Source organism: Watersipora subatra, chromosome 3 (genome assembly GCF_963576615.1).
Source record: "Watersipora subatra chromosome 3, tzWatSuba1.1, whole genome shotgun sequence".
Taxonomy (NCBI): domain Eukaryota; kingdom Metazoa; phylum Bryozoa; class Gymnolaemata; order Cheilostomatida; family Watersiporidae; genus Watersipora; species Watersipora subatra.
Window position 1 is genome coordinate 190,546 of NC_088710.1, and position 25,928 is coordinate 216,473.

Below are 25,928 nucleotides of genomic sequence, written 5' to 3' on the forward strand. Positions count from 1 at the left end.
GTCATATCAAAGTTGATCTCATGAGCAGGTGTACCTAAGTAGAAATAGCTGTCATATCAAAGTTGATCTCATGAGCAGGTGTACCTAAGTAGAAATAGCTGTCATATCAAAGTTGATCTCATGAGCAGGTGTACCTAAGTAGAAATAGCTGTCATATCAAAGTTGATCTCATGAGCAGGTGTACCTAAGTAGAAACAGCTGTCATATCAAAGTTGATCTCATGAGCAGGTGTACCTAAGTAAAAACAGCTGTCATATCAAAGTTGATCTCATGAGCAGGTGTACCTAAGTAGAAATAGCTGTCATATCAAAGTTGATCTCATGAGCAGGTGTACCTAAGTAGAAACAGCTGTCATATCAAAGTTGATCTCATGAGCAGGTGTACCTAAGTAGAAACAGCTGTCATATCAAAGTTGATCTCATGAGCAGGTGTACCTAAGTAGAAATAGCTGTCATATCAAAGTTGATCTCATGAGCAGGTGTACCTAAGTAAAAACAGCTGTCATATCAAAGTTGATCTCATGAGCTGGTGTACCTAAGTAGAAATAGTTGTCACATTCAAGCAGATTCAGAAAACCAACCGCTTCATAGTTTAAAGCAGGCTGTAGGTGTGTAACAAATACAGCTTCCAAGTCAAGCTGACATGTTCGCATAGTCAGGCTGACAGGATTTCTAAGTCAGCTTGACAAGTTCTCTAAATTAAGCTGATATGTTAGATGCCTGTATGCAGACTCTGTGTAACCAAATGTTAGTTGAGGGTTTGGCACCTTTTATGTCATAGGGCTTTGCATTTAGCTCTATTATAGTACAACCTAACAGATGATGGGAATTATTATATGTCCCTTGTAATAAGACTTTCTGGCTCCGCCCTTGCAAATCTCTTAGCCGTTCAACCAAATCTAATCAGGTTCATATAAATTATTGTAAAAATCCCAGATTTATTCACATATTCTTTTCTACTGCCAGATAGGAAATCTTGCGCACCTAAAGTTTGGGTCAGCCAGCAGAGAACATGAAGATACTAAAATTTCTTTTATTGGTAACTCTTGGTAAGTTACAGTTCGAGAGCACCGCCGGAGGACAGCGTTTATTGGAGTCATTTTCTTTCAGAGTCCTTTAACTGTTGAACTGTGTTTCAGAACCTAGAGATATAGGGACCATCATTTTGCTCTATATAGGGGTAAAGGTATTAGCCTGTATCTGTGTATATTTCTACACCATTGCTCCACTATCTTATACTTAACATAGTGCTTGCAGTGGCAGGCAAATCCTCATTGTAATAATCTCCTAAACAGCTGGTCGAGTTCTGGGATCTACTCAAAAGATTTTCCTATATTAAGTATCTTATGCTTTTTTGGATTTCCTGTTTGTTTAGCTTCACCATTCAATTACATGCGGGCAATTTCCCAGCTGATTTCCCAGGCAAAAGTTATAACAGTGAAATTTGTTAAGTCCTTTATAACCATGAAAAATGAATATTGAGAATATTTTACCCTGTTATATGTGAGACCTCGAGCGCCCTTGCACACATACTAGCCATATACCACAGTATATAACCAATAATTTAACATAATGTCATACAAGTTGTGATATAAGCTGTCATAGTGCTGACGGCAATTCTGGTTGGTGTAAAAATGTTCTACGGGCAGCAAAAATATAATAGAGCTTCTAGATATCAAATAAAGATAATTAATTCAAATAGCATTAGATGTTATGCTAAACAGCTTCAACGGAAGGGGGGGAGAAATGAATCACAAAGCACATAGGAAATACCTTGACTTTATAGTGATAAAATACAGTATTGATTAAGGCAGTGCATGAAACAGTGACCTGTGACATGACAGCGTCAAGTGTAGTGTCATCAAGTGTGGCACACTCAGGTCATACTTCATGTACATAGTTAATCTGCAGATCATCATGTGTGGTACAGTCAGGTAGAGAGGTAACCTGTAGAACAGCATGTGTGGTGCATTCAGGTAGATAGATAACCTGTAGAACATCATGTGTGGTACACTCAGGTAAGGAGGTAACCTGTAGAACATCATGGGTAGTACAGTCAGGTAGAAAGGTAACCTGTAGAACATCATGTGTGGTACAGTCCGGTAGAAAGTTAACCGGTAGAACATCATGTGTGGTACATTCAGGTAAAGAGGTAACCTGTAGAGTTGAGTATGTCTTTTCTCAAGACCATGTTGCACCTCTTTGGTATTCTGATCTGCTGTCAGAGCAGCGAGCATACAATATGGTCTAAGCATTGCAACAATTTATCTATATATTTATTAGGTTATTTAGTTCTGTGGTCTGTATATAGTTCAGTATTTTGCATATAGCCTAGCATATAGCCTAACATGTAGCCTAGCATATAGCCTAGCATATAGCCTAGCATATAGCCTAGCATATAGCCTAGCATATAGAGATACAATTACAGCAAGTATACCATGGTATACTTGATAGGCATGTGGCCAAAGAAGGTAATGAGCTGTGTGTATCACTTCCACTGCATCATTAAGCAAGTTTATTTAAAACGTTTTATGATCATTAGGCCTTTGAAAATGTGTCCCATTGGGACTATTTAGGTTTTTTATTTTGGTAAATATGCTAGAATTCTAATACTCATAATTACTTATGACTTTATCAATTTCATTTATCAATTCTAACAGACTAATTGAAGTCAATTATTAGGTGGCATGACTGGCACTAAAAATATAGATTAGATTTATCTATGCTGACACACTTTGTGAGGTGTTAACATCATTATCACTCATCAATGTGGACATTCATGCCAATTAACACCCCAACAGTGTTAAAGCTTAATAGCTGATGTTGAGACAGCATCAAAAACAAATACAAAATGTTGGTTGTGGAAAGTTAACATGAATAGGTGTACCTAACTAGAAATAGGTGTTATACCAGAGATCACATGAGTAGGTGTACGTACCTAAGTAGAAATAGCTGCTTTATTAGAGATCACATGTGTAGGTGTACCTAAGTAGAAATAGCTGTTATAATAGAGATCCCATGTGTAGGTGTACCTAAGTAGAAATAGCTGTTATACCAGAGACCAAATGAGTAGGTGTATCTAAGTAGAAATAATTGTCATATCAGAGTAGATCTCATGAGCAGGTATACCTAAGTAGAAGCAGCTGTCGCAGTAAAGCAGATCCAGTTGTTTCATAGCTTAAAGAAAGTTGTAAGTGTCTAACAGTTGTAAGTGTGTAACAGTTGTGTGTAACAGTTACAGCCTCCAAGTCGAGCTGACATGTTCCCTTAGTCAGGCTGACAGGTTTTTCAAGTCAGCCTGACATTTTCTGTTAATCAAGCTGACATGTTCTGTAAGTTAGGCTCTCACACTTTCTAAGTCACGCTACTGCGTTCCTAAGTCAGGTTGATATGTTTTTAAATCAAAGTGGCACATTGCAGGATGTAGCTTCGTTCTAGCAGACTACCCATACTATGGTAAGTTGCTTCAGTCAGGATGGAGCAATCCCAGGCTACGAGAACAACTAGATGGAGATATCTACATCGCTGACTCTTCCAGAGTTCAAGTCGTTGATTTTACCTTTGACAGCTCACTCGGAGGTAAGACTACTTAAGACTCATTTGTCTTGTGAACCAGTTTGGTTTAGCTTAAAACTCCCTTGACAAGTTACATCTGATACAGTTTATCTGGTCGTGCTATTTATAGAATTATTATCTTTTGGGTGTGTCTGTTCCCAGAAACACTTATTAAATAGCATGACATATGTACAGACTGTTAATAGTACACTCTTACCTTTGTATACCCCTTGAGGGGTACGGCTATATATTGTATAATTTTAGTTTGAGCTTTTCTCTTTTAAGTTGAAGACCTTGTGATTGATGTACTACAACTTTTGTTGACAAAACTTCAGGTTTATATATACATATGTCTACGTATATACTTGAACACATTTTGATTTTACATTTTAGCAACCGTAACTACAGTATTAGTCTCTTAATTACCTGACTGAAGACAAAGCTGTACATACCAAAGTTACTAATAGACTCATTGTATACAAATATATTGACCAATGAAAATTGATTTCTGTCAAGTGAAGACTATGTCGACCTTGTTGAAATTTTTGTCATTATGGTTGGAGCATGCTGATCGTATTAATTGTCAATTACAAATCATCAACAGTTTCTGACAGCCTTAAAATATATGATAGCCTTAGCATTTATAATAGCTTTAGTATTTATACAGCACTTGCACTGTTCTATTGTTATTTAAGAAGAAAATGGTAGCTAACCTGCATTACATTTTAATCATGAAAATCAGATGAATACAGAAAGAACGAGGTCATAAAATGAGTTCAAGGTCATAAAATGAGTTTAAGGTCACAAAATGAGTTTGACTTCATCAAGTGAGTTTGAGATCCTAAAATGAGTTTGAGGTCGTGAAATGAATTTGAGGTCATGAAATGAATTTGAGATCATGAAATGAGTTTGAGATCAAGAAATGAGTTTGAGGTCATGAAATGAATTTGAGGTCATGAAATGAGTTTGAGATCCTAAAATGAGTTTGAGATCATGAAATGAGTTTGAGGTCATGAAATGAGTTTAAGGTAATGAAATGAGTTTGAAATCATGAAATGAGTTTGAGGTCATGAAATGAGTTTGAGATCCTAAAATGAGTTTGAGATCATGAAATGAGTTTGAGATCCTGAAATGAGTTTTACGGTAATGAAATGAGTTTGAGATCATAAAATGAGTTTGCGATCATGAAATGAGTTTGAGATCATAAAATGAGTTTGAGATCCTGAAAAGAGTTTGAGATCCTGAAATGAGTTTTAAGGTAATGAAATGAGTTTGAGATCATAAAATGAGTTTGCGATCATGAAATGAGTTTGAGATCATAAAATGAGTTTGAGATCCTGAAAAGAGTTTGAGATCCTGAAATGAGTTTTAAGGTAATGAAATGAGTTTGAGATCATAAAATGAGTTTGAGGTCATGGAATCAGTTTGAGATCATGAAATGAGTTTGAGGTCATGAAATAAGTTTGAGATCATGAAATGAGTTTGAGATCATGAAATAAGTTTGAGATCATGTGAGTATCTGATTTCAAATATTATTAGCTTGTGTTTTGAATTAACAGCATGCATTATAGAATTATGCTAATCAGGAATTTGTGAATTTCGCAAATGGGAATTTGCGATCACCAAAGTATTGTGGGTTGAACACCGTTATACGGCGATATAGTGTAAACCAGTTTATACATTTATATGCGCCAGTTTTGCTCCACTAACCTAGACCATCATGTTTGTTCACAGACAATGTGTCATGCAGCTGTCAGCAACGCATTGGTGACACGCTGAAAACACAAATGCAGAATTTTGCTGGCGCATGTAGCTGTGCCTTTCACTGCTGCATCCAAAGCAATGTCATTCTTTATCAAATACTCATATTTTCTAATGCATTTTTAATGCTTACCTTTGTCATGCAGATGAAAGAACATAATTTTGTATTTAAAGATGCAGCATTTATCCTGGGTACATCACAGTCTTATGGAGAGGTCATGGCAGCTGGTGGATTTGACCCCACGGCTGTAGTCTTAGCAAACCCAACTGCAGAGACGTACGTCGTATATTCAACTCAATCTGCTTTTATGGCTGTTAAATGTTAGTTTGATATTGGTCAGGTTGAATCCCTATGTTCAGCTATGATATCCGTCTAATAAAATTTTAGCCTTTCATCTTTAGCATTGAAGTTGCTATGGTAACGCTTACCATAGCAACTTCAACCTTTACGATAAACACAGTTCTCTTTACCTGAGAACGTGTCTCATATACACACTTCAGTGGTACAGTCGGGTGCATGCACAGTCTTAATTTATCAGAAAAGAGTGTAAAAGTTATTTTGTGTTACTTGTATACAAAGATAGAAAGCTCCATTTTTATAATTTTAATATACTGACATAATATGACATATGTTTTTTTATTTTTTTGCTGTCAGTCTAATTTTGCTGCAACCTGGCAAAAAGAATTTATTACATTCTTTTCATTCAAATATTTTAAACTACTAGTAATTATTAACAATTCATGAAATAATGAGTAGTAGGCCCTGTTTTCAAAAACAAAGATTATTTTGCATGCTGGTACCACACCTTTTTATTGTTTGACATAACGCATAATGTCCCACTTTTATGGTTGACTTTATAAGTAAACATTAACTTCCTTGAGAGCTTTTCTAGTGAATTTTCTACTTAAATTAATATCATAATACTTTGTAATAAGCTGGATATTATTTCCTAAACTACTTGACAGTTAAGCAATGACTTTGCAGATCTGAGACACAGATTAGCTATGGCAGGCTTAATGGCACTGCCATGTTATTGCTGTTGCTGTAGCAACCTACATTGTTATTTGAAGAGGGACATTCTTTCACATCATCTAAATACATTTATGTATTTGATCTACTATATCAGTCCAGCAATAATAGCTTTTTATTTTTTCAACTTGAACCCTTGTTATACAATTCTTTTAACCTCTTCTCTAAGGCGTATTTTCTTTTTCTCCCTCTTTTCTTCTGATATCTGTAGCAGTTTGAGGGTAACCAAGTGATCTGACTTCTGTAGCAGTTTGAAGGTAACTAAGTGATCTGATACCTGTATTAGTTCCAGAATAATCAAGTTATCTGATACCTGTAGTAGTTCAAGAGTAACCAAGTGATCTGATATCTGTAGTAGTTCAAGGGTAACCAAGTGATCTGATATCTGTAGTAGTTCAAGGATAACCAAGTGATTTGATATCTGTAGTAGTTCATAGATAACAAAGTGATCTGATATCTGTAGTAGTTCAAACATAACCAAGTTATCTAATATCTGTAATAGCGCAAGGATAACCAAGTGACCTGATATCTGTAGTAGTTCAAGGGTAACCAAGTGATCTGATATCTGTAGTAGTTCAAGGGTAACCAAGTGATCTGATATCTGTAGTAGTTCAAGGATAACCAAGTGATTTGATATCTGTAGTAGTTCAAGGATAACCAAGTGATTTGATATCTGTAGTAGTTCAAAGATAACAAAGTGATCTGATACCTGTAGTAGTTCAAGGGTAACCAAGTGATCTGATATCTGTAGTAGTTCAAGGATAACCAAGTGATTTGATATCTGTAGTAGTTCAAAGATAACAAAGTGATCTGATATCTGTAGTAGTTCAAACATAACCAAGTTATCTAATATCTGTAATAGCGCAAGGATAACCAAGTGACCTGATATCTGTAGTAGTTCAAGGGTAACCAAGTTATCTGATATCTGTAGTAGTTCAAGGATAACCAAGTGATCTGATACCTGTAATAGTTCAAGGGTAACCAAGTGATCTGATACCTGTAGTAGTTCAAGGGTAACCAAGTGATCTGATACCTGTAGTAGTTCAAGGGTAACCAAGTGATCTGATATCTGTAGTAGTTCAAGGGTAACCAAGTGATCTGACATCTGTAGTAGTTCAAGGATAACAAAGTGATCTGATATCTGTAGTAGCTCAAGGATAACAAAGTGATCTGATATCTGTAGTAGTTCAAGGATAACCAAGTAATCTGATATCTGTAGTAGTTCAAGGGTAACCAAGTGATCTGATACCTGTAGTAGTTCGAGGATAACAAAGTGATTTGATATCTGTGGTAGCTCAAGGATAACCAAGTGATCTGATACCTGTAATAGTTCAAGGGTAACAAAGTGATCTGATACCTGTAGTAGTTCAAGGGTAATCAAGTGATCTGATATCTGTAGTAGTTCAAGGGTAACCAAGTGATCTGATACCTGTATTAGTTCAAGGGTAATCAAGTGATCTGATATCTGTAGTAGTTCAAGGGTAACCAAGTGATATGACATCTGTAGTAGTTCAAGGATAACAAAGTGATCTGATATCTGTAGTAGTTCAAGGATAACCAAGTTATCTGATATCTGTAGTAGTTCAAGGATAACCAAGTGATTTGATACCTGTAATAGTTCAAGGGTAACCAAGTGATCTGATATCTGTAGTAGTTCAAGGGTAACCAAGTGATCTGATACCTGTAGTAGTTCAAGGATAACAAAGTGATCTGATATCTGTAGTAGTTCAAGGATAACCAAACGATCTGATACCTGTAATAGTTCAAGGGTAACCAAGTGATCTGATATCTGTAGTAGTTCAAGGATAACCAAGTTATCTGACATCTGTAGTAGTTCAAGGATAACCAAGTGATCTGATACCTGTAGTAGTTCAAGGATAACCAAGTTATCTGATATCTGTAGTAGTTCAAGGATAACCAAGTGATCTGATACCTGTAGTAGTTCAAGGGTAACCAAGTGATCTGATATCTGTAGTAGTTCAAACATAACCAAGTTATCTGATATCTGTAGTAGTTCAAGGATAACCAAGTGATCTGATACCTGTAGTAGTTCAAGGGTAACCAAGTGATCTGATATCTGTAGTAGTTCAAGGGTAACCAAGTGATCTGATACCTGTAGTAGTTCAAGGATTACAAAGTGACCTGATATCTGTAGTAGTTCAAGGGTAACAAAGTGATCTGATATCTGTAGCAGTTCAATGATAACCAAGTGATCAGATACCTGTAGCAGTTCAAGGATAACCAAGTGATCTGATACCTGTAGTAGTTCAAGGATAACAAAGTGATCTGATATCTGTAGTAGTTCAAGGATAACCAAACGATCTGATACCTGTAATAGTTCAAGGGTAACCAAGTGATCTGATATCTGTAGTAGTTCAAGGGTAACCAAGTGATCTGATACCTGTAGTAGTTCAAGGATAACCAAGTTATCTGATATCTGTAGTAGTTCAAGGGTAACCAAGTGATCTGACATCTGTAGTAGTTCAAGGATAACCAAGTGATCTGATACCTGTAGTAGTTCAAGGATAACCAAGTTATCTGATATCTGTAGTAGTTCAAGGATAACCAAGTGATCTGATACCTGTAGTAGTTCAAGGGTAACCAAGTGATCTGATATCTGTAGTAGTTCAAGGATAACCAAGTGATCTGATACCTGTAGTAGTTCAAGGGTAACCAAGTGATCTGATATCTGTAGTAGTTCAAGGGTAACCAAGTGATCTGATACCTGTAGTAGTTCAAGGATAACAAAGTGACCTGATATCTGTAGTAGTTCAAGGGTAACAAAGTGATCTGATATCTGTAGCAGTTCAATGATAACCAAGTGATCAGATACCTGTAGCAGTTCAAGGATAACCAAGTTATCTGATATCTGTAGTATTTCAATGATAACCAAGTGATTTGATACCTGTAGTAATTCAAGGGTAGTCAAGTGTGTTTTTATTTTTAGTAAACAAACAACAAGATTAAACATGGAGTGTGAACATAAAGTGAACATGCATTTTTACAGTTATAGGGTTAGTTATACATGTCTAAATTAAAATGTGCTTTCAACTTGGTAGCTTTAAAGCTTTGCAACTTCCACTTCTGTGGTTTCTTCCAACTCACATTTTCTGCTTCCCTTTCAGGGTCATCTTTTTTCAGACTTCAACTCCAACTTGTTACTTAACCTGGCAACCAATCATTTACATAACCCAAACATAAAAAATTCTAGTTTATGCTCATGTAGTTATTGGGCAGTTTAACCGATTTTAACACTGGAGGGGCCACCTATTAGCTAAGGCTGTACCAGTTTAGGATCCAAGTCTACTGGTAGTCATTCTTACTCCTTATACCAGCAAATGCAATGAGACACAAATTTGTCTTTTGTTTAAGAGTCTTTGTACACCTGTCTGTCTGTTTGTCTGTGATGAATTAATCTGTTAATATTATTTACAAAAACAGCTCATTTTTATTATTGTGTAACTTACTTTTTTAATGCATAATAGTTCCTATGCTGAATAATTATTATATAACTGATGTATATAGGTCATTGTACTACTAGAACTACAAACTCATAGTTTTATAGATAAGGCTGCTCTTATTCAATTAGTGATTTCAATTTCTTCATATGAGTTCAGACTCATACAAGTTTATTCCTAAAATACTCATTCTGTAGAAAACCTTTTTATCCAAAGATAATCTTGCAGAGTTTCCTTGTTTGTTTCAACCCTGGTGGTTTACTACTACTAATAGTTCAGGCGTCTCACATATGTAAATCTTTCAATTAATCTTATTTCTTCACTAGTAATGATTATGCTTAACTTATTATAAGCTTATGCTTATTATGATTAATAGACATCATTGTGATCTCTTTAAAGCTGGTTTTATGAACATTTGTAACCACATGTTAGTACCTGCCATCACTTGCCATCATATCTGTCAGTTGCCTACCTGAAACAGATCTAGAAAAGTGCTGAATCAACATTTTGACATACTCGAACTATCATGCTACAAGTTGTTTCATGTACTCCGTGCTATCTTTCCTAGTCTGGAGTGTTTGAAACAGAAGCTTCAGTCGTCCACATTATATCATATTATTTGCTGGAGTTGTATGCATTAGCCAGTAGACTTCACCATGGACTCTTCTAGTATGATGAGCAGTTTTCTTATTTCTTACTCACATCTGATGGATGCTGATCAGTGAATGACTGTTACAAGATGAGTGAGGATATTTTGTAGGTCAGGTTTAAGGTCATATGAAAGAGAGAAACTGGTTCTTCAACTTCCTAATGGCAGCTCTATTACGCAATTTACTTACATAGGTGTGGGAATACTTTCCAGTATGGTAAGAAAATCTCAAACAATAAAATTCACCATGATGAATCAGATCTCTGACTGAAAGCCTGGATAAGCTAGAATATTAGCAATTAATGAAGCATTTATTTCTTTAAAATCAACAGCGGTATTAAGTTCCGAAGTCTCCTGTATCCTCAAGTTCAGAATTAGGTTTTGTATAAAGATGACTTTTGTTTATGTATTTTATGTTGCTGCCTTTTCCTACACCTGGACTCTTTCGTAGCGGATCTTCTTTAGTTTAACTCATATCTATACATTTGAAATGAAAGCCCTAGTGTACATACAGATATCTTATACATAGAGGATATGTGTATAGTGTACATACAGATACCTTATACATAGAGGATATGTGTACAGTGTACATCCAGATACCTTATACATGGAGGGTATGTGTATAGTGTACATACAGATATCTTATACATAGAGGGTATGTGTATAGTGTACATCCAGATACCTTATACACAGAGGGTATGTGTATAGTGTACATACAGATACCATATACATAAAGGGTATGTGTATAGTGTACATACAGATATCTTATACATAGAGGATATGTGTATAGTGTACATCCAGATACCTTATACACAGAGGGTATGTGTATAGTGTACATACAGATACCTTATACATAGAGGATATGTGTATAGTGTACATACAGATACCATATACATAAAGGGTATGTGTATAGTGTACATACAGATACTTTATACATAAAGGGTATGTGTATAGTGTACATACAGGTACCTTATACATAAAGGGTATGTGTATAGTGTGCATACAGATACCTTATACATAAAGGGTATGTGTATAGTGTACATACAGATACTTTATACATATAGGGTATGTGTATAGTGTGCATACAGATACCTTATACATAAAGGGTATGTGTATAGTGTGCATACAGATACCTTATACATAAAGGGTATGTGTATAGTGTACATACAGGTACCTTATACATAAAGGGTATGTGTATAGTGTACATACAGATACTTTATACATAAAGGGTATGTGTATAGTGTACATACAGGTACCTTATACATAAAGGGTATGTGCATAGTGTACATACAGATACCTTATACATAAAGGGTATGTGTATAGTGTACATACAGATACCTTATACATAAAGGGTATGTGTATAGTGTACATACAGATACCTTATACATAAAGGGTATGTGTATAGTGTACATACAGATACCATATACATGGAGGGTGTGTGTATAGTGTACATGCAGATACCTAATCCATAGAGGGTATGTGTATAGTGTACATGCAATTACCCTATCCATAGAGGGTATGGGTATAATGTACTTGTAGATACCTTATACATATAGGGTATGTGTACAGTCTACAGTGTACATATAAATACTTTATATATAAAGGGTATGTGTACAGTGTACAGTGTACATACAGATACCTTATATGTGCATGGTATTTGAAATGATTTGTAGGCCTCTCACAGCAGCAGAATAACTAGATTAGTTTATTTGCTGATTGTCATACTCATATGCCTTGTTTATAGAGGGTCAATGTAGGCCTGCCTAGATTTGTGTAAATGCTCAATAACTGAATGCCTGCCATATACCAGGAATGTTATTGCTGGTGTCAACCGCGAATCATCTTTTCAACCTATTTATTACCATATTAATAGGATAATGTTGAAAGTCGCGTGTAGAAGATAACTCCAAGTTTATGATAGTTATTCAGCACACCTTTACCTCATCAACGCTAGAGTTGTTTTTTTTACCATTACAACAGTTATTACATACATTTCAAGGAGCTACTAGGAGGAGCAGATATTCCTACTAGCTTTAGTGTTCCGGCTCCAGTAGAGATAGGGACATTTACAACGCGTGCCCATTTGGTCAGCTCTGGTACTGTCACTGTACTCACAGATCGATTGATTCAAATTAAAGCATTCACTTATGATGGCAATGGTCCAGGTATGTATTTCTCAGTGGAACTCTTGTGTCGTATGTGAAACTTTTAGTAAATAAATGAGGTTGTCAGAGACTTTACAGTCCATTAAAGCAATAGTTTCAATAGATTTAATTAGCAACACCATTCATAGTTTAAGTTAATAGTGTGCTTCATAGACTTATCTGCTAGCATATTCATTAGTTTTGTGCTACAAGTGCCTCCAGTAAAGCCTCAATATGACTTGGATGCCTGTTGGTAATACATATACATGTAGATAGCACATGTTCCGGTCTTTCTCCTTCAAGGTTCAATTGATGTGTAACAGTTTGGAAATTTCCTAGAATGACATCCAAGTCCTATTGCTTTTTGGTACAAGTGCATTACTCCATCTTGCACATTTAGACCGTGACAATCTTAATTGTTCACGATGCCAACTCATTGGTTTGGACAACTATTCACTTTAGGAATTAGTGAGTCATAATTTCCTGCTACTCTAAAACTCTGGGTTACTGTACAGGCTTGTCTCTCTCTAGGCCTATAAACTCTGGGTTACTGTACAGGCTTGTCTCTCTCTAGGCCTATAAACTCTGGGTTACTGTATAGGCTTGTCTCTCTCTAGGCCTATAAACTCTGGCTTACTGTACAGGCTTGTCTCTCTCTAGGCCTATAAACTCTGGGTTACTGTACAGGCTTGTCTCTCTCTAGGCCTATAAACTCTGGGTTACTGTGCAGGCTTGTCTCTCTCTAGGCCTATAAACTCTGGGTTACTGTACAGGCTTGTCCCTCTCTAGGCCTATAAACTCTGATATTTTAATCACAGTTTTGCTAATCAAGATGGCTTGAGAGCTTGAATCTCAACCAATGTTTAGTTTTAGTAACTGAAAAAACAACGCTCTTGCTTTGGTTAGTAGATGAGTTTCTAAATTTAAACTAAGAACTAGTTGCGAGTTATTTTTATTGCAGATGCTTTCTTTTACGTTGGTACTACAGACAGAGTGTCTATCCAGAGAGCACCTTATGGAATAATACCAGATGAAAATGGAGTAACGTAGGCTTTATTTCTGTTTACTGCTTGCCAAAACCGTGTTCCGGTTAAACTATTCTGTTTTGGAATACCTGAGACTTGCAACAGCTACTAACAGCTATTAACAGCTACTAACAGCTACTAACAGCTATTAACAGCTACTAACAGCTATTAACAGCTTATTAACAGCTATTAACAGCTTATTAACAGCTATTAACAGCTACTAACAGCTATTAACAGCTACTAACAGCCACTAACAGCCACTAACAGCTATTAACAGCTATTAACAGCTATTAACAGCTACTAACAGCCACTAACAACTATTAACAGCTATTAACAGCTGCTAACAGCTACTAACAGCTATTAACAGCTATAAAATGGCAAACCTGAATATTTTTCCTCTTGCATATTTTGATGTTCATTATAACCTATTCTTACCTACTTGCTATATGAAAGCACTTGTTATATGCAAGCGCTTGCTATATGTAAGAACTTGCTATATGTAAGCGCTTGCTATATGTAAGCACTTGCTATATGTAAGCGCTTGCTATATGTAAGTACTTTCAGTACAGCTTTTGTTGGCCTGTTAACAAACCGGGTGTAACACTGAGCCGTTAAACTGTGTTATGTTATGAGTGAAAGTGTGGGTTTCAGGAATCTGTCATATGCTCTGGATTATTCTAAAAAAACTTGCTTGTGTTTTGTCGAATTATGGTTCACTGTTTTTGCTTATTTTTTTCATGTCTTCCCTAGAGCTACGAAGGCAGGCCGATACAACTCTAAAGACATAACTCTCACCCTCCCCAGCACCATATCAGCTACAGATCTTAAATGGCTCAGCATGTTTTGCATCTCCTACAGCCACAATTTTGGAGAAGTTGTCTTTCCAAGCAACTTGAATGTGCCGGCTCATATTGATACAGGTGAGGATATGGTGTATGATTGGCTCAAGTAAAAACCTATAGAATAATTTGCTCAGTTATTCATTGTGTTAAACATATTTTAACATGCACTATGAGTTGGTTTGTTAAAACCTATTTAAGGCTGGATGTGTGGTTCTGTTGTAACTTGCCATTGTTGTCAAAAGAAAACCATGGTTGAAAGAGAGTTCATAACAACAGGAATTGTTGAGGGTCTTCCACTGACTTCTGTGTTCAGTTGGTTAGTAGCTACAAAAGTATTTATGCAGAGGTCAATGCTCCTGTTGAGGCATTGTCTCCATAGTGTCTAGTAATCGGCCTTGGTTAGTGGTAGCTACAGTTGTCAGCCTTAGTGGTTGCTACAGCTGTCAGCCTTGATCAGTGGTAGCTACAGCTGTTAGCCTTGGTCAGTGGTAGCTACAGTTGTCAGCCTTGGTCAGTAGTAGCTACAGCTGTCAGCCTTGGTCAGTGGTAGCTACAGCTGTCAGCCTTGGTCAGTGGTGGCTACAGCTGTTAGCCTTGGTCAGTAGTAGCTACAGCTGTCAGCCTTGGTCAGTGGTAGCTACAGTTGTCAGCCTTAGTGGTTGCTACAGCTGTCAGCCTTGATCAGTGGTAGCTACAGCTGTTAGCCTTGGTCAGTGGTAGCTACAGTTGTCAGCCTTGGTCAGTAGTAGCTACAGCTGTCAGCCTTGGTCAGTGGTAGCTACAACTGTTAGCCTTGCTCAGTGGTAGCTACAACTGTTAGCCTTGGTCAGTAGTAGCTACAGCTGTTAGCCTTGGTCAGTAGTAGCTACAGCTGTTAGCCTTGGTCAGTGGTAGCTACAGCTGTCAGCCTTGGTCAGTGGTAGCTACAGCTGTCAGCCTTGGTCAGTGGTAGCTACAGCTGTTAGCCTTGGTCAGTGGTAGCTACAGTTGTCAGCCTTGGTCAGTAGTAGCTACAGCTGTCAGCCTTGGTCAGTGGTAGCTACAACTGTTAGCCTTGCTCAGTGGTAGCTACAACTGTTAGCCTTGGTCAGTAGTAGCTACAGCTGTTAGCCTTGGTCAGTAGTAGCTACAGCTGTTAGCCTTGGTCAATGGTAGCTACAACTGTCAGCCTTGGTCAGTAGTAGCTACAGCTGTCAGCCTTGGTCAGTGGTAGCTACAACTGTTAGCCTTGCTCAGTAGTAGCTATAGTTGTCAGCCTTGGTCAGTGGTAGCTACAGCTGTTAGCCTTGGTCAGTGGTAGCTACAACTGTCAGCCTTGGTTAGTGGTAGTTACAGTTGTCAGCCTTGGTCAGTGATAGCTACAGTTGTCAGCCTTGGTCATTAGTAGCTACAGTTGTCAGCCTTTGTTAGTGGTAGCTACAGCCGTCAGCCTTGGTCAGTGGTAGCTACAGCCGTCAGCCTTGGTCAGTGGTAGCTACAGCTGTTAGCCTTGGTCAGTGGTAGCTACAACTGTCAGCCTTGGTTAGTGGTAGCTACAGCTGTTAGCCTTGGTCAGTGGTAGCTACAGTTGTTAGCCTTGGTCAGTGATAGCTACAGTTGTCAGCCTTGGTCAGTGGTAGCTACATCCGTCAGCCTTGGTCAGTGGTAGCTACAGCTGTTAGCCTTGGTCAGTGGTAGCTACAACTGTCAGCCTTGGTTAGTGGTAGTTACAGTTGTCAGCTTTGGTCAGTGATAGCTACAGTTGTCAGCCTTGGTCATTAGTAGCTACAGTTGTCAGCCTTGGTCAGTGGTAGCTACAGCCGTCAGCCTTGGTCAGTGGTAGCTACAGTTGTCAGCCTTTGTCATTGGTAGCTACAGCCGTCAGCCTTGGTCAGTGGTAGCTACAGCTGTTAGCCTTGGTCAGTGGTAGCTACAGTTGTCAGCCTTTGTTAGTGGTAGCTACAGTTGTTAGCCTTGGTCAGTAGTAGCTACAGTTGTTAGCCTTAGTCAGTAGTAGCTACAGTTGTTAGCCTTGGTCAGTAGTAGCTACAGTTGTTAGCCTTGGTCAGTAGTAGCTACAGCTGTCAGCCTTGATTAGTAGTAGCTACAGCTGTCAGCCTTGGTCAGTAGTAGCTACAGCTGTCAGCCTTGATCAGTAGTAGCTACAGTTGTCATTTGGTTTAAAATATTATTGTATTGTTCCTCTCGTCTCTGTAATTTACCATTTAGCTGAAACTTAATAAAAACTCAATGTATTTTTTTTACGATTATGAGTGTCTCCTTCCATTGAAAACAGATTCACGTTGAACTATGAAAGTCTCATGTATGATAAGGCAAATATGATGAGTTATGGATTAGAAGTAATGAAGCTGTTAGGGTGAGCCACTTATTATACATGTACTTGTCAACTCTCTGAACATTATATGATAAAACTTTTACAAGGCCTTCAACTATGTTGTCTGGAATCACTGAGTGGTTAATCTTGACTATATTAGAGCTCATAGCATCTGTCTCTGACTAGAGTAAACTAAGAAGTAAAACCAACCAAACACACTCAGACTTCTTAGTAATTGCATCAATGAAATTATTTATAGCTGCTGACTACTTTGTCACATGTTTTATTTGATTCACTATAAAGCATTAGCTAAGAACCTATCATGTATTATAGCACTAGACATTTTGTGTCCAGCGGGTAAGCGGGTAACGGCCTAACAGTTTCAGTGTATGGATTGTAGTTGTACCAGCTGCCAATGAGGAAGTTAACTGCGAAGCACTGAGTGATGACCTTCAGATATCTTGGTCCATATCTGGAGGCAACATTATTATGGAGTTGGCTGGAAGAATCGGTAAGTCATGGCCATTAGTTGTTAAAATTATGGTAACGGTGCTTCTTAGGTCGGTAAAACGCGCATACAACGCATGCGCAACATGCATACAAGGCTCTAGCAACGCACAAACATTACGAATACAACGCGCATACACTAGCATCACAACGAAAAAAACGCATTAAAGAGCTCAAGGTTGCTATACAAAGGAGTTTAATGTTTTAGATAACTGTTTTATAACAGATAATAAATAGAATACTTTGTGTAATGTTTTAGACTTGTTTTATTAACACACTATAAATATAAATATTTTGTTGTTAATGCGTTGTTAATTATTAGTGTCGGAGTTGTATCCACAATGTATGTGCGTTGCTAGTGCATTGTGTGTGTGTTGCTAGTGCGTTGCTAGTGCGTTGTATGTGCGTTGCTAGTGCGTTGTATGCGCGTTTTACCGACCTAAGATGCACCGTTACCAAAATTATTGCTTTCAATGAGATTGTTTAGAAATTATTTACAAAATAATTCGGTGGAAAACTTTGTTTTAGCATTGAAACCTTCCCTTCTAAACAGAGATAGTGCAACAACAATGTTTTTAATTAACGTCATTGTGCAATATACGTATATATATATATACATATATGTATACAATATGTGTATATATACATATATTGTATACAATAATTGTGTACAATATATGTATACAAGTAGTCTAACTAACCATTGGCTGCCTGAGGACTGGCGTAAGTAGTCTGACTATTGGCTATCTGAAGACTGGCCATAACTAGTTGAGCTAACTATTGGCTCTCTAAGAATTGGCCATAAGGAGTCTAGCTAACTATTGGCTATCTGAAGACTGGCCATAACTAGTCGAGCGAACTATTGGCTGTCTGAGAATTGGCCATAAGTAGTCTAGCTAACTATTGGCTGCTTGAGGACTGCAGGAAATACCCGTATTCGTCCTGGTCATGTCATGAGATGCTACTGGAAACCTTTAAGGCTGTTTGATCAAGAGTTGTCTTGCCATGTAAATTAGTTCCACCTAAGCAAGCTAATTGGGAAACTAGTTGATGAGTAAAGTTACATGTATCTGTATTGTGCAATGAAGGTTAGACTAATGTAGACTGAATGATTGATGTATGAAGGCACAGTGACACACCAGGAACATCTTGCTCTAATGAATAGATAGCATGGTCACAACACTCTCTGATTATTCCTTATCTGCTTTACAACTGCTATTACACAGACAGGAGCACTGACTACATGGCATTTGGACTGAGTGGCAGCACCGAAAGACCCATGATGATTGGCTCAGATGTAGTGGTAGTCGACTATAGAGAAGGCATGGAGCCTCGAGCAATAGATTATTATATTGAAGGATACTCACAGGTACATGTATAAGCGTTGTTAACAAACCTTGTAAGTAGGTACATACATGTACCTACTTGTGGAAAAGTTTTCAAGTTCAGTCTACTAGTTCAATAGGTTTTCTAGATAAGAGTTGTCCGTGTACTTAATTCTCAAATGTACATATCTGCAGCTTGAGTATGTGTATTCAGTGCTCAACATTTGGAGGAGTGTGTCCAGATTCAAGTCCATTTCTCTCTTCAAATGATGATGCTTCTGTGATAAATGGAGAGGTAAATCAAGGGATCACACGTGTGTCGTACCGCAGATCACTGACCACAGGTACACAGGCTAGACAGTCACTTGATGCAAAATTTATATTTTGCTGTGATTCAATAGATGCTATTTACTTATTGTACCTTTGATCTTCTTTTATATATACTTGTACCGCCTATATTTTCTCAGCATTGAGTCACTCTGTAACTCTCCATGCAACTATATACCTACAGCTGACATTGCAACCGGCAAAGATCAGGAGTATTTGACAGATGGCACTTTTCAGCAGATAGTCTGGTCTGTTGGTCCAATTAACTCCCTCGATCAGGCAGCTAAACACTATACTGTTGGAGGACGAATAACTGGTAGGAGTTATCCGCTCAGCTCTCTAGTTTAGATTACTTTAGTAAATCTGAACAAAATCAAACAGTAATATAATATTTTCTTCATCTGCGTGCATTTTTCTATTTCAGCTTCAAAAACTATCAACTTTGGGCGATCAAAAATTAACAACTGTCCAGTATTTGGCGTTCAGGAAAGACAGGAGTTGCCTCTTTTCAAACCTCATCACCTTTATGGAAAGGAAGGAGTTGTCTTCACAGTAGAGATCGGTCCATCATGGTCAGAGCAAGGCTATAAAGCTATCACAGGTAAAGAGACTGAACGCCTTCCTGATGAGGCTGCAAGGGCTTTAAAACTAGACTACTATTTATCCATTTAAAGAATGGTGACAGAAACTAGTAAACAACAAGTAGACGTCATACTTGTCACAGTTGCAGAAAGAATACTGACGAGCATCTTCATTGTTATTATTATTATTGTTATTATTATTATTATTACGGCTGCTACATTGTTTCTCTGTTTCTGCCAAGCTTTAATTTTAAAAAACATTAAATATATTAAAATATATTATTATCCTCTTAAATTGTTAACAAATTTTGCCAGGTAATCTCTCTTTTTTATCACCAGTACACTTTAACTGTGAGATCTGAAAAGATTTAGCCTGTTCACTCTCGAAGCGTCTCATAGAAAACTTACACTTGTTTGCCTAAGGTAAAGCATTGGAACATATATTTAGTTTTTAACAAACTACCGTAGCAAGTACATGTATATATTTCAACTTCCATTCTACGTGTAGCTGGGGCACTATATATAAACTAGTATGTATTTTGTTTAACATTTGCTTTGCTTTGTATAGATTTCTATTAGGATTTCTCTTGCCCTGTCTATGCAGTATGAGCTATTAAACTGCATTGTGGGTTTGCTGTAAGAAAAGATGTACAGTTAAATGTGCGCCGATAATTTGCTGTTTAGATTTTTCCAACGTTTCTTCCTAGGCCTCCCTTCATGGGGCATAGCTTGGTACATCAATGGACTCCTTGTACCAGAGTTGCATTTGAAGAGAGGCGTGTCATATACATTCAAAGTAGCTGGAGGAACTGACAGTAGGGAAGCATCAAGATACCACCCCTTCTATTTCACCGATAGCCCCGAAGGCGGCTATGGACAGGTAGAGTTAAACTAACCTGTTTACCAACTTTCATACACACATCTATGATGAGGTCTGATCCTTCCTTTGTCCTTGATGAGAAACTTTACCTTCTGTCATGTGTCCGTACCTTGGTTACAGAACTTCATGTATAATTAATGTTTGTATCTTTGGTCATACATATTCACTGTCAGTCATACACCTTTGTTTCCGGTTACAAAATTTCGCCTTTTGTTACAAAACAGTTTTTTTGTTACAAACCCTCTTTTTGGTTACACTCTTTTATTTTAGTTAACTTTTTAGTAGCAGAACTTCACTCATTGTTATATATTGTGGTTGCGTTGCAGTCTGGAGAAGGGAACATCTATGAAGGAATGGTAGCAGAAGAGCTGCAGAACTTTGCAGGTAATTGTTGTACCCTGACACTTTGCATGCCTTCAACCTGCTTTTCAGGTGTTTATGCAGCATTCTGCTAGCCAATCAACAGCCACAACATACCCCTTAAATTATTAGACAATTTGTATTTTTCAATATTTTTCTGCAGTGGGTGACTATTGTGAGTGGAAGTTCAACATTGAAGCAGAAGACAAAATTTACCAATGTTTTGAGGAATTACAGAAAGACCTCTATTTGGAGTGTGTAAATGACAGCATCGGGTACACGGAATTTGTTTTCACTCCTGGCAGCCAGCATCCAGACACCATCTACTACCAGGTAAAGAGAAGATGTCATGGAATGGCTTTAAGCTATTGAGTAGCGATCAGCTCATACTTTAAAAAGGCAAAGTTTAATTAATAGACCAAAACAGAAGTTTATTTAAGGATACAAACACGAATAGTTCACTGCTCATCCCATCTCAGTGAGCTTATCTCAGGCTCTTTGTTTAGCAATGTGCCATAAACTTTGAATAGTACAAAAACATGCCATTTAGCAATTGTTACATGAAAGGTTTTGCTGCAAAACTGACCGAGCTGATCTAAAATTTCTGATATTATATTAATTATAATTATATTAATAAATTTATAAAATTTCAATCAAAATTATTATAGAAAGTAATATTTTTATTGAAGGGTTTTTTATGAATTATCCTTTACATATGAAGTTAGTTCATTTTGAGATCTGCCTTGAATGTTGGAGGAAACATTCGTATGACAACAGATTGTAATTTGTCCAACCATTTTGACAGCTGAAAGACTTATTATAGTCACTGCAGGTAATGACAGATGTAAGGTGAAAGCTACGTGTAGAAAACTAAATTATTAAAGAAAAAATAAATACAAATATATTTTCATTACTACTTTACTCTTTGAAGCATACAAGGTGCAGTGTAGGATTCCCTAGAGACATACAAGGTGCAGTGTAAGATTCCCTAGAGACATACAAGGTGCAGTGTAGGATTCCTTAGAGACATACAAGGTGCAGTGTAGAATTCCTTAGACACAAGGTGCAGTGTTGGCTTAGAGACATACAAGGTGCAGTGTTGGCTTAGAGACATACAAGGTGCAGGGTTGGCTTAGAGACATACAAGGTGCTGTGTTGGCTTATAGAGATATGTAAATTTAAAAACAAAGGTAATAATAAATGCGAAGCACACCTTACTGCAATCGTGACTAGGTACGGTTTACATTAACTTATTTTATACCTTCTTATTTTTGTTATGTATTTCTGTGTCTTAATTTTAACCTTTACCAGCTCTTTCATCCTGACACTCAATGAGCCACAGAACTTTATGGATCTAAAAATGTTCAAATGCTACTTAATGCATTAAAAATTGTATATTCATGTGACCATGAATAGTGGTTGTACTGTACAAGCAATTTATAAAAAACCAAAGGTCATTTTATTTTAAGTGTTACACCCACAAGAATCTTGGCTGGAAAGTACGTATCTATGATGAGCTGCCTACAGAGGAAATTCCTGCGCAGGATTGCACTGCATCTGCTGGTTGGTATTGCAGAGCATAAAGTCCAATGGCTGCCTCTAGTTACCTCTAATTTAGTCATCTGCAGGTTTTACATCATCATTAACCTGAGGTCAGATAACTCTTCATGAAGATAAGATATCCATTTGTAAATAACTTTTCACAAATACAATGCATCCGATTCTTGGGGTGTAGGTTTAGCAATGTGTAGACTCAGCTATGTGTAGACTCAGCTATGTGTAGACTCAGCAATGTGTAGACTCAGCTATGTGTAGACTCAGCTATGTGTAGACTCAGCTATGTGTAGACTCAGCAATGTGTAGACTCAGCGTTGTGTAGACTCAGCTATGTGTAGACTCAGCTATGTGTAGACTCAGCAATGTGTAGACTCTGCATTGTGTAGACTCAGCTATGTGTAGACTCAGCAATGTGTAGACTCGGCTATGTGTAGACTCAGCTATGTGTAGACTCAGCTATGTGTAGACTCTGCATTGTGTAGACTCAGCTATATGTAGACTCAGCTATGTGTAGACTCAGCTATGTGTAGACTCTGCATTGTGTAGACTCAGCTATGTGTAGACTCAGCTATGTGTAGACTCAACAATGTGTAGACTCAGCAATGTGTAGACTCAGCTATGTGTAGACTCAGCTATGTGTAGACTCTGCATTGTGTAGGTTCAGCGTTTCAATGGTACAAATATGCAGCAAAATGTATTTTTAACTTTTATTTATTTTTTATGGTTTAAATTAATGTACTTGACTCAATTTTGTCAACTTTTTACATTCATCTACAAAACTGATGTTTCAAGAAATTTTGGGGATTTTATGTTGGATGTGCTTTATATGTAGAGACACACTTTAGTCAAATTTTATGTTGTATGTCAAAATGTCTGTACATGTAGAGGTAAAACCTAAGTTGAGGTTTGACTTTACAGTATATTCTGTACTCAAAGGCAGCGCTTTGTGGCAGCACTTGATGACTCTCTTAAAAAGCTGTCTTAACGTGCTATTTTAAACTCTACAATATGTTATGCTGTATAATATTCTTTAAATACGCACTATTAGTTCCCGTTCTATAATATAGGTTGTCTAAAGCCTTCATTTTATAGTTGTAGGTAGCTGCATTTCTCCTGATCCTCTAATAAGCCAGAAATGTCGAGGTTCAGGCACTATACAGTGCTCAGAAGTGACAAGGAGACAATGCAGAAGCTGTGAGACCATACAAAGCACTTGCTGCAATGCATGCTGGGTATGCAAGGACTTGAGAGAAGAGCGGTCAACATGCAGAGCTATGAGACGGAACTGTTCCAATAGGGAAGAATCTCTGGAATGTCGAGAGCAGTGTAGCGGGGCTAACAAAGAGAAGTGCTGTAAAACTTGCTGCAGGCTTTACCCAGACACCTGCTAAAACCACGGCTTTTAGCTTGTAATGTCATTGTTAAGTCACAGCCTGCTTTCGCTGCTGCCTTGGCTGCTGCTCTCTTTTTCTTTTCAATAAAAAACTATCGATGTAATATGCATTAAATGTTATCACACATTACTATTATATGTTATAATTATATATTATACATTGTTATATATTATACATTATTATATATTATACATTATTATATATAGTATATTTACCAACGAAAGAGATGAGCAATTTTTTCACTAAAATAAGGTTGTAATTTGTAATCTTCTTAAGGCCTCTACAGGCAGGTCTGTAGTGCAGCTTGTCACATGATGAATGCTGACACGGAACATGCCGGCAGCTGTCGGACTTGGAGCACAATAACAGGCTCATCATAATTATGTACAGTAGATGCTCCAATAACGTAAACCTCCTCTCACGTAAATTCCACCTAATGTAAGAAATGATATAAAGTTTTTGTATTTCATAAGAAATTAAATATAAAGTAAAGCGTCAAGCTGGTGCAAGCTTTCAAATTTGATTTGGCAAACAAGAGTCCCATAGCCTTAAAAATACCGTGTTCTTTCTCGCCGCCGTTGCAAGAGAAAACAATGTATAGAGGTATCTCTATTATATGTACCCTGGCAGTCTATAGGGGTATCTCTATTATATGTACCCTAGTAGTCTATAGGGGTATCTCTATTATATGTACCCTGGTAGTCTATAGGGGTATCTCTATTATATGTACCCTAGTAGTCTATAGGGGTATCTCTATTATATGTACCCTGGTAGTCTATAGGGGTATCTCTATTATATGTACCCTAGTAGTCTATAAGGGGTATCTCTATTATATGCACCCTGGTAGTCTAATGTGCGCTGAAAGATGTTCACATGTGCCGATAAACAACAGCGATTAAGTAGCTGCCCAATTCAGTGTGTTCAGGTGATGAAGTGCCGGTCTACTGAGCTGAATGTCACGAGCTGGAGTCTTGCTGGAAGAAATCTTTCATTCTATTCTTGAACTCCAGTTTTAGCCAGACGGAGAGATAGACATACACCGCTCTTATTATGGTAAACATACATGTTTGCTTGATTTTATTTTAGACATGCAACATTTGGTATTTGCAGTGCAGACCTTCCTGTCTAAAAAAGTTACAAAAATCAATTTAAATCGACAGTACAGGTGTGCAAAGACTACAGTAATTATGAACAATAAGCCACTTAAGACTACAGTAATTACGAACAATAAGCCACTTAAGACTACAGTAATTACGAACAATAAGCCACTTAAGACTAAAGTAATTACGAACAATAAGCCACTTAAGACTACAATAATTACGAACAATAAGCCACTTAAGCCTACATTAATTACGAACAATAAGCCACTTAAGACTACAGTAATCACGAACAATAAGCCACTTAAGACTACAGTAGTCACCAACAATTAGCCACTTAAGACTACAGTAATTACGAACAATAAGCTAAGTGAAAGTGATTAGAAAATAAGAAAAAATCTGCTGATACAAACCAATAATATTACAGATATTGTACTGTAATTAATTTGAAAAATTGATTTTGATTTTTTTCTTATTTGAAAAACCAAAGGGATGAGTGAATTTGGAGCAATCTTAGAACGGATTAGGCATTTAACGTGTAGCTTATGTTACAGCTCGTACCACATAAAACCTCTGTAATGTAAACGTTGTCAGGGCCGATTGTTTACATTGTAGGAGAGTCTACTGTTTTTGCCATATTTTTTTCATACAAATCAACATGATTTGCGGAGTTATCTTTCCAATAATATAACAACAAATAAGTATCAAGATTGTCTCCTCAACAAGAAAGAATTATACTCGTGTCACACGAGCATCACATTTCTTTCATACTTGTACCAAATTTGTGTCATATTGGTCAATGGTCATGTTACGTTTGTGTTACGTTTATATTACGGTTATATTACGGTTATGTCTCACCTCTCATAAGTGTCACGGTTATGTGTGCCACGCTCGTGTGTCACAAATATGTCACATTTGTGTCACCCTTGTGTCCAACTTTTCCTCAGTTTTTTCGAATTTTTTATTAATGAGAAACATATGTTGACATCAACATTACATAGACAAGTGCTGCTGCCAGGATTTATCTTTGTACCAGTAGCTTCAGACTCACTTACTCAACTAATATAGATACGCTGTTTTTGCGTCTGACATAATGACCTCTTCAACACATTTCAGGCAGCCT

General features: G+C 37.2%; 1 protein-coding gene across 2 annotated transcripts; it reads left to right on the forward strand.

Annotated features, from left to right (window-relative positions):
• Positions 1-960: 960 nt before the first annotated feature.
• Positions 961-23,931, forward strand: LOC137391252 (protein Skeletor, isoforms B/C-like). 2 transcript variants are annotated; one of them, XM_068077667.1, is made up of 17 exons: positions 961-1,048; positions 3,420-3,578; positions 5,490-5,592; positions 10,564-10,669; positions 12,452-12,617; positions 13,558-13,642; positions 14,372-14,541; positions 17,178-17,288; positions 18,511-18,653; positions 18,824-18,953; positions 19,121-19,258; positions 19,361-19,537; positions 20,225-20,397; positions 20,724-20,781; positions 20,921-21,090; positions 22,227-22,320; positions 23,407-23,931. In XM_068077667.1, exons 1-17 carry the CDS (start codon positions 1,012-1,014, stop codon positions 23,703-23,705), a joined length of 2,319 nt encoding a protein of 772 aa, XP_067933768.1. In that variant the 5' UTR covers positions 961-1,011; the 3' UTR covers positions 23,706-23,931. The 2 variants fall into 2 exon arrangements, with proteins under 2 accessions (XP_067933768.1, XP_067933767.1); XM_068077666.1 differs by having other exon boundaries at positions 19,121-19,252.
• The last annotated feature ends 1,997 nt before the right edge of the window (positions 23,932-25,928 follow it).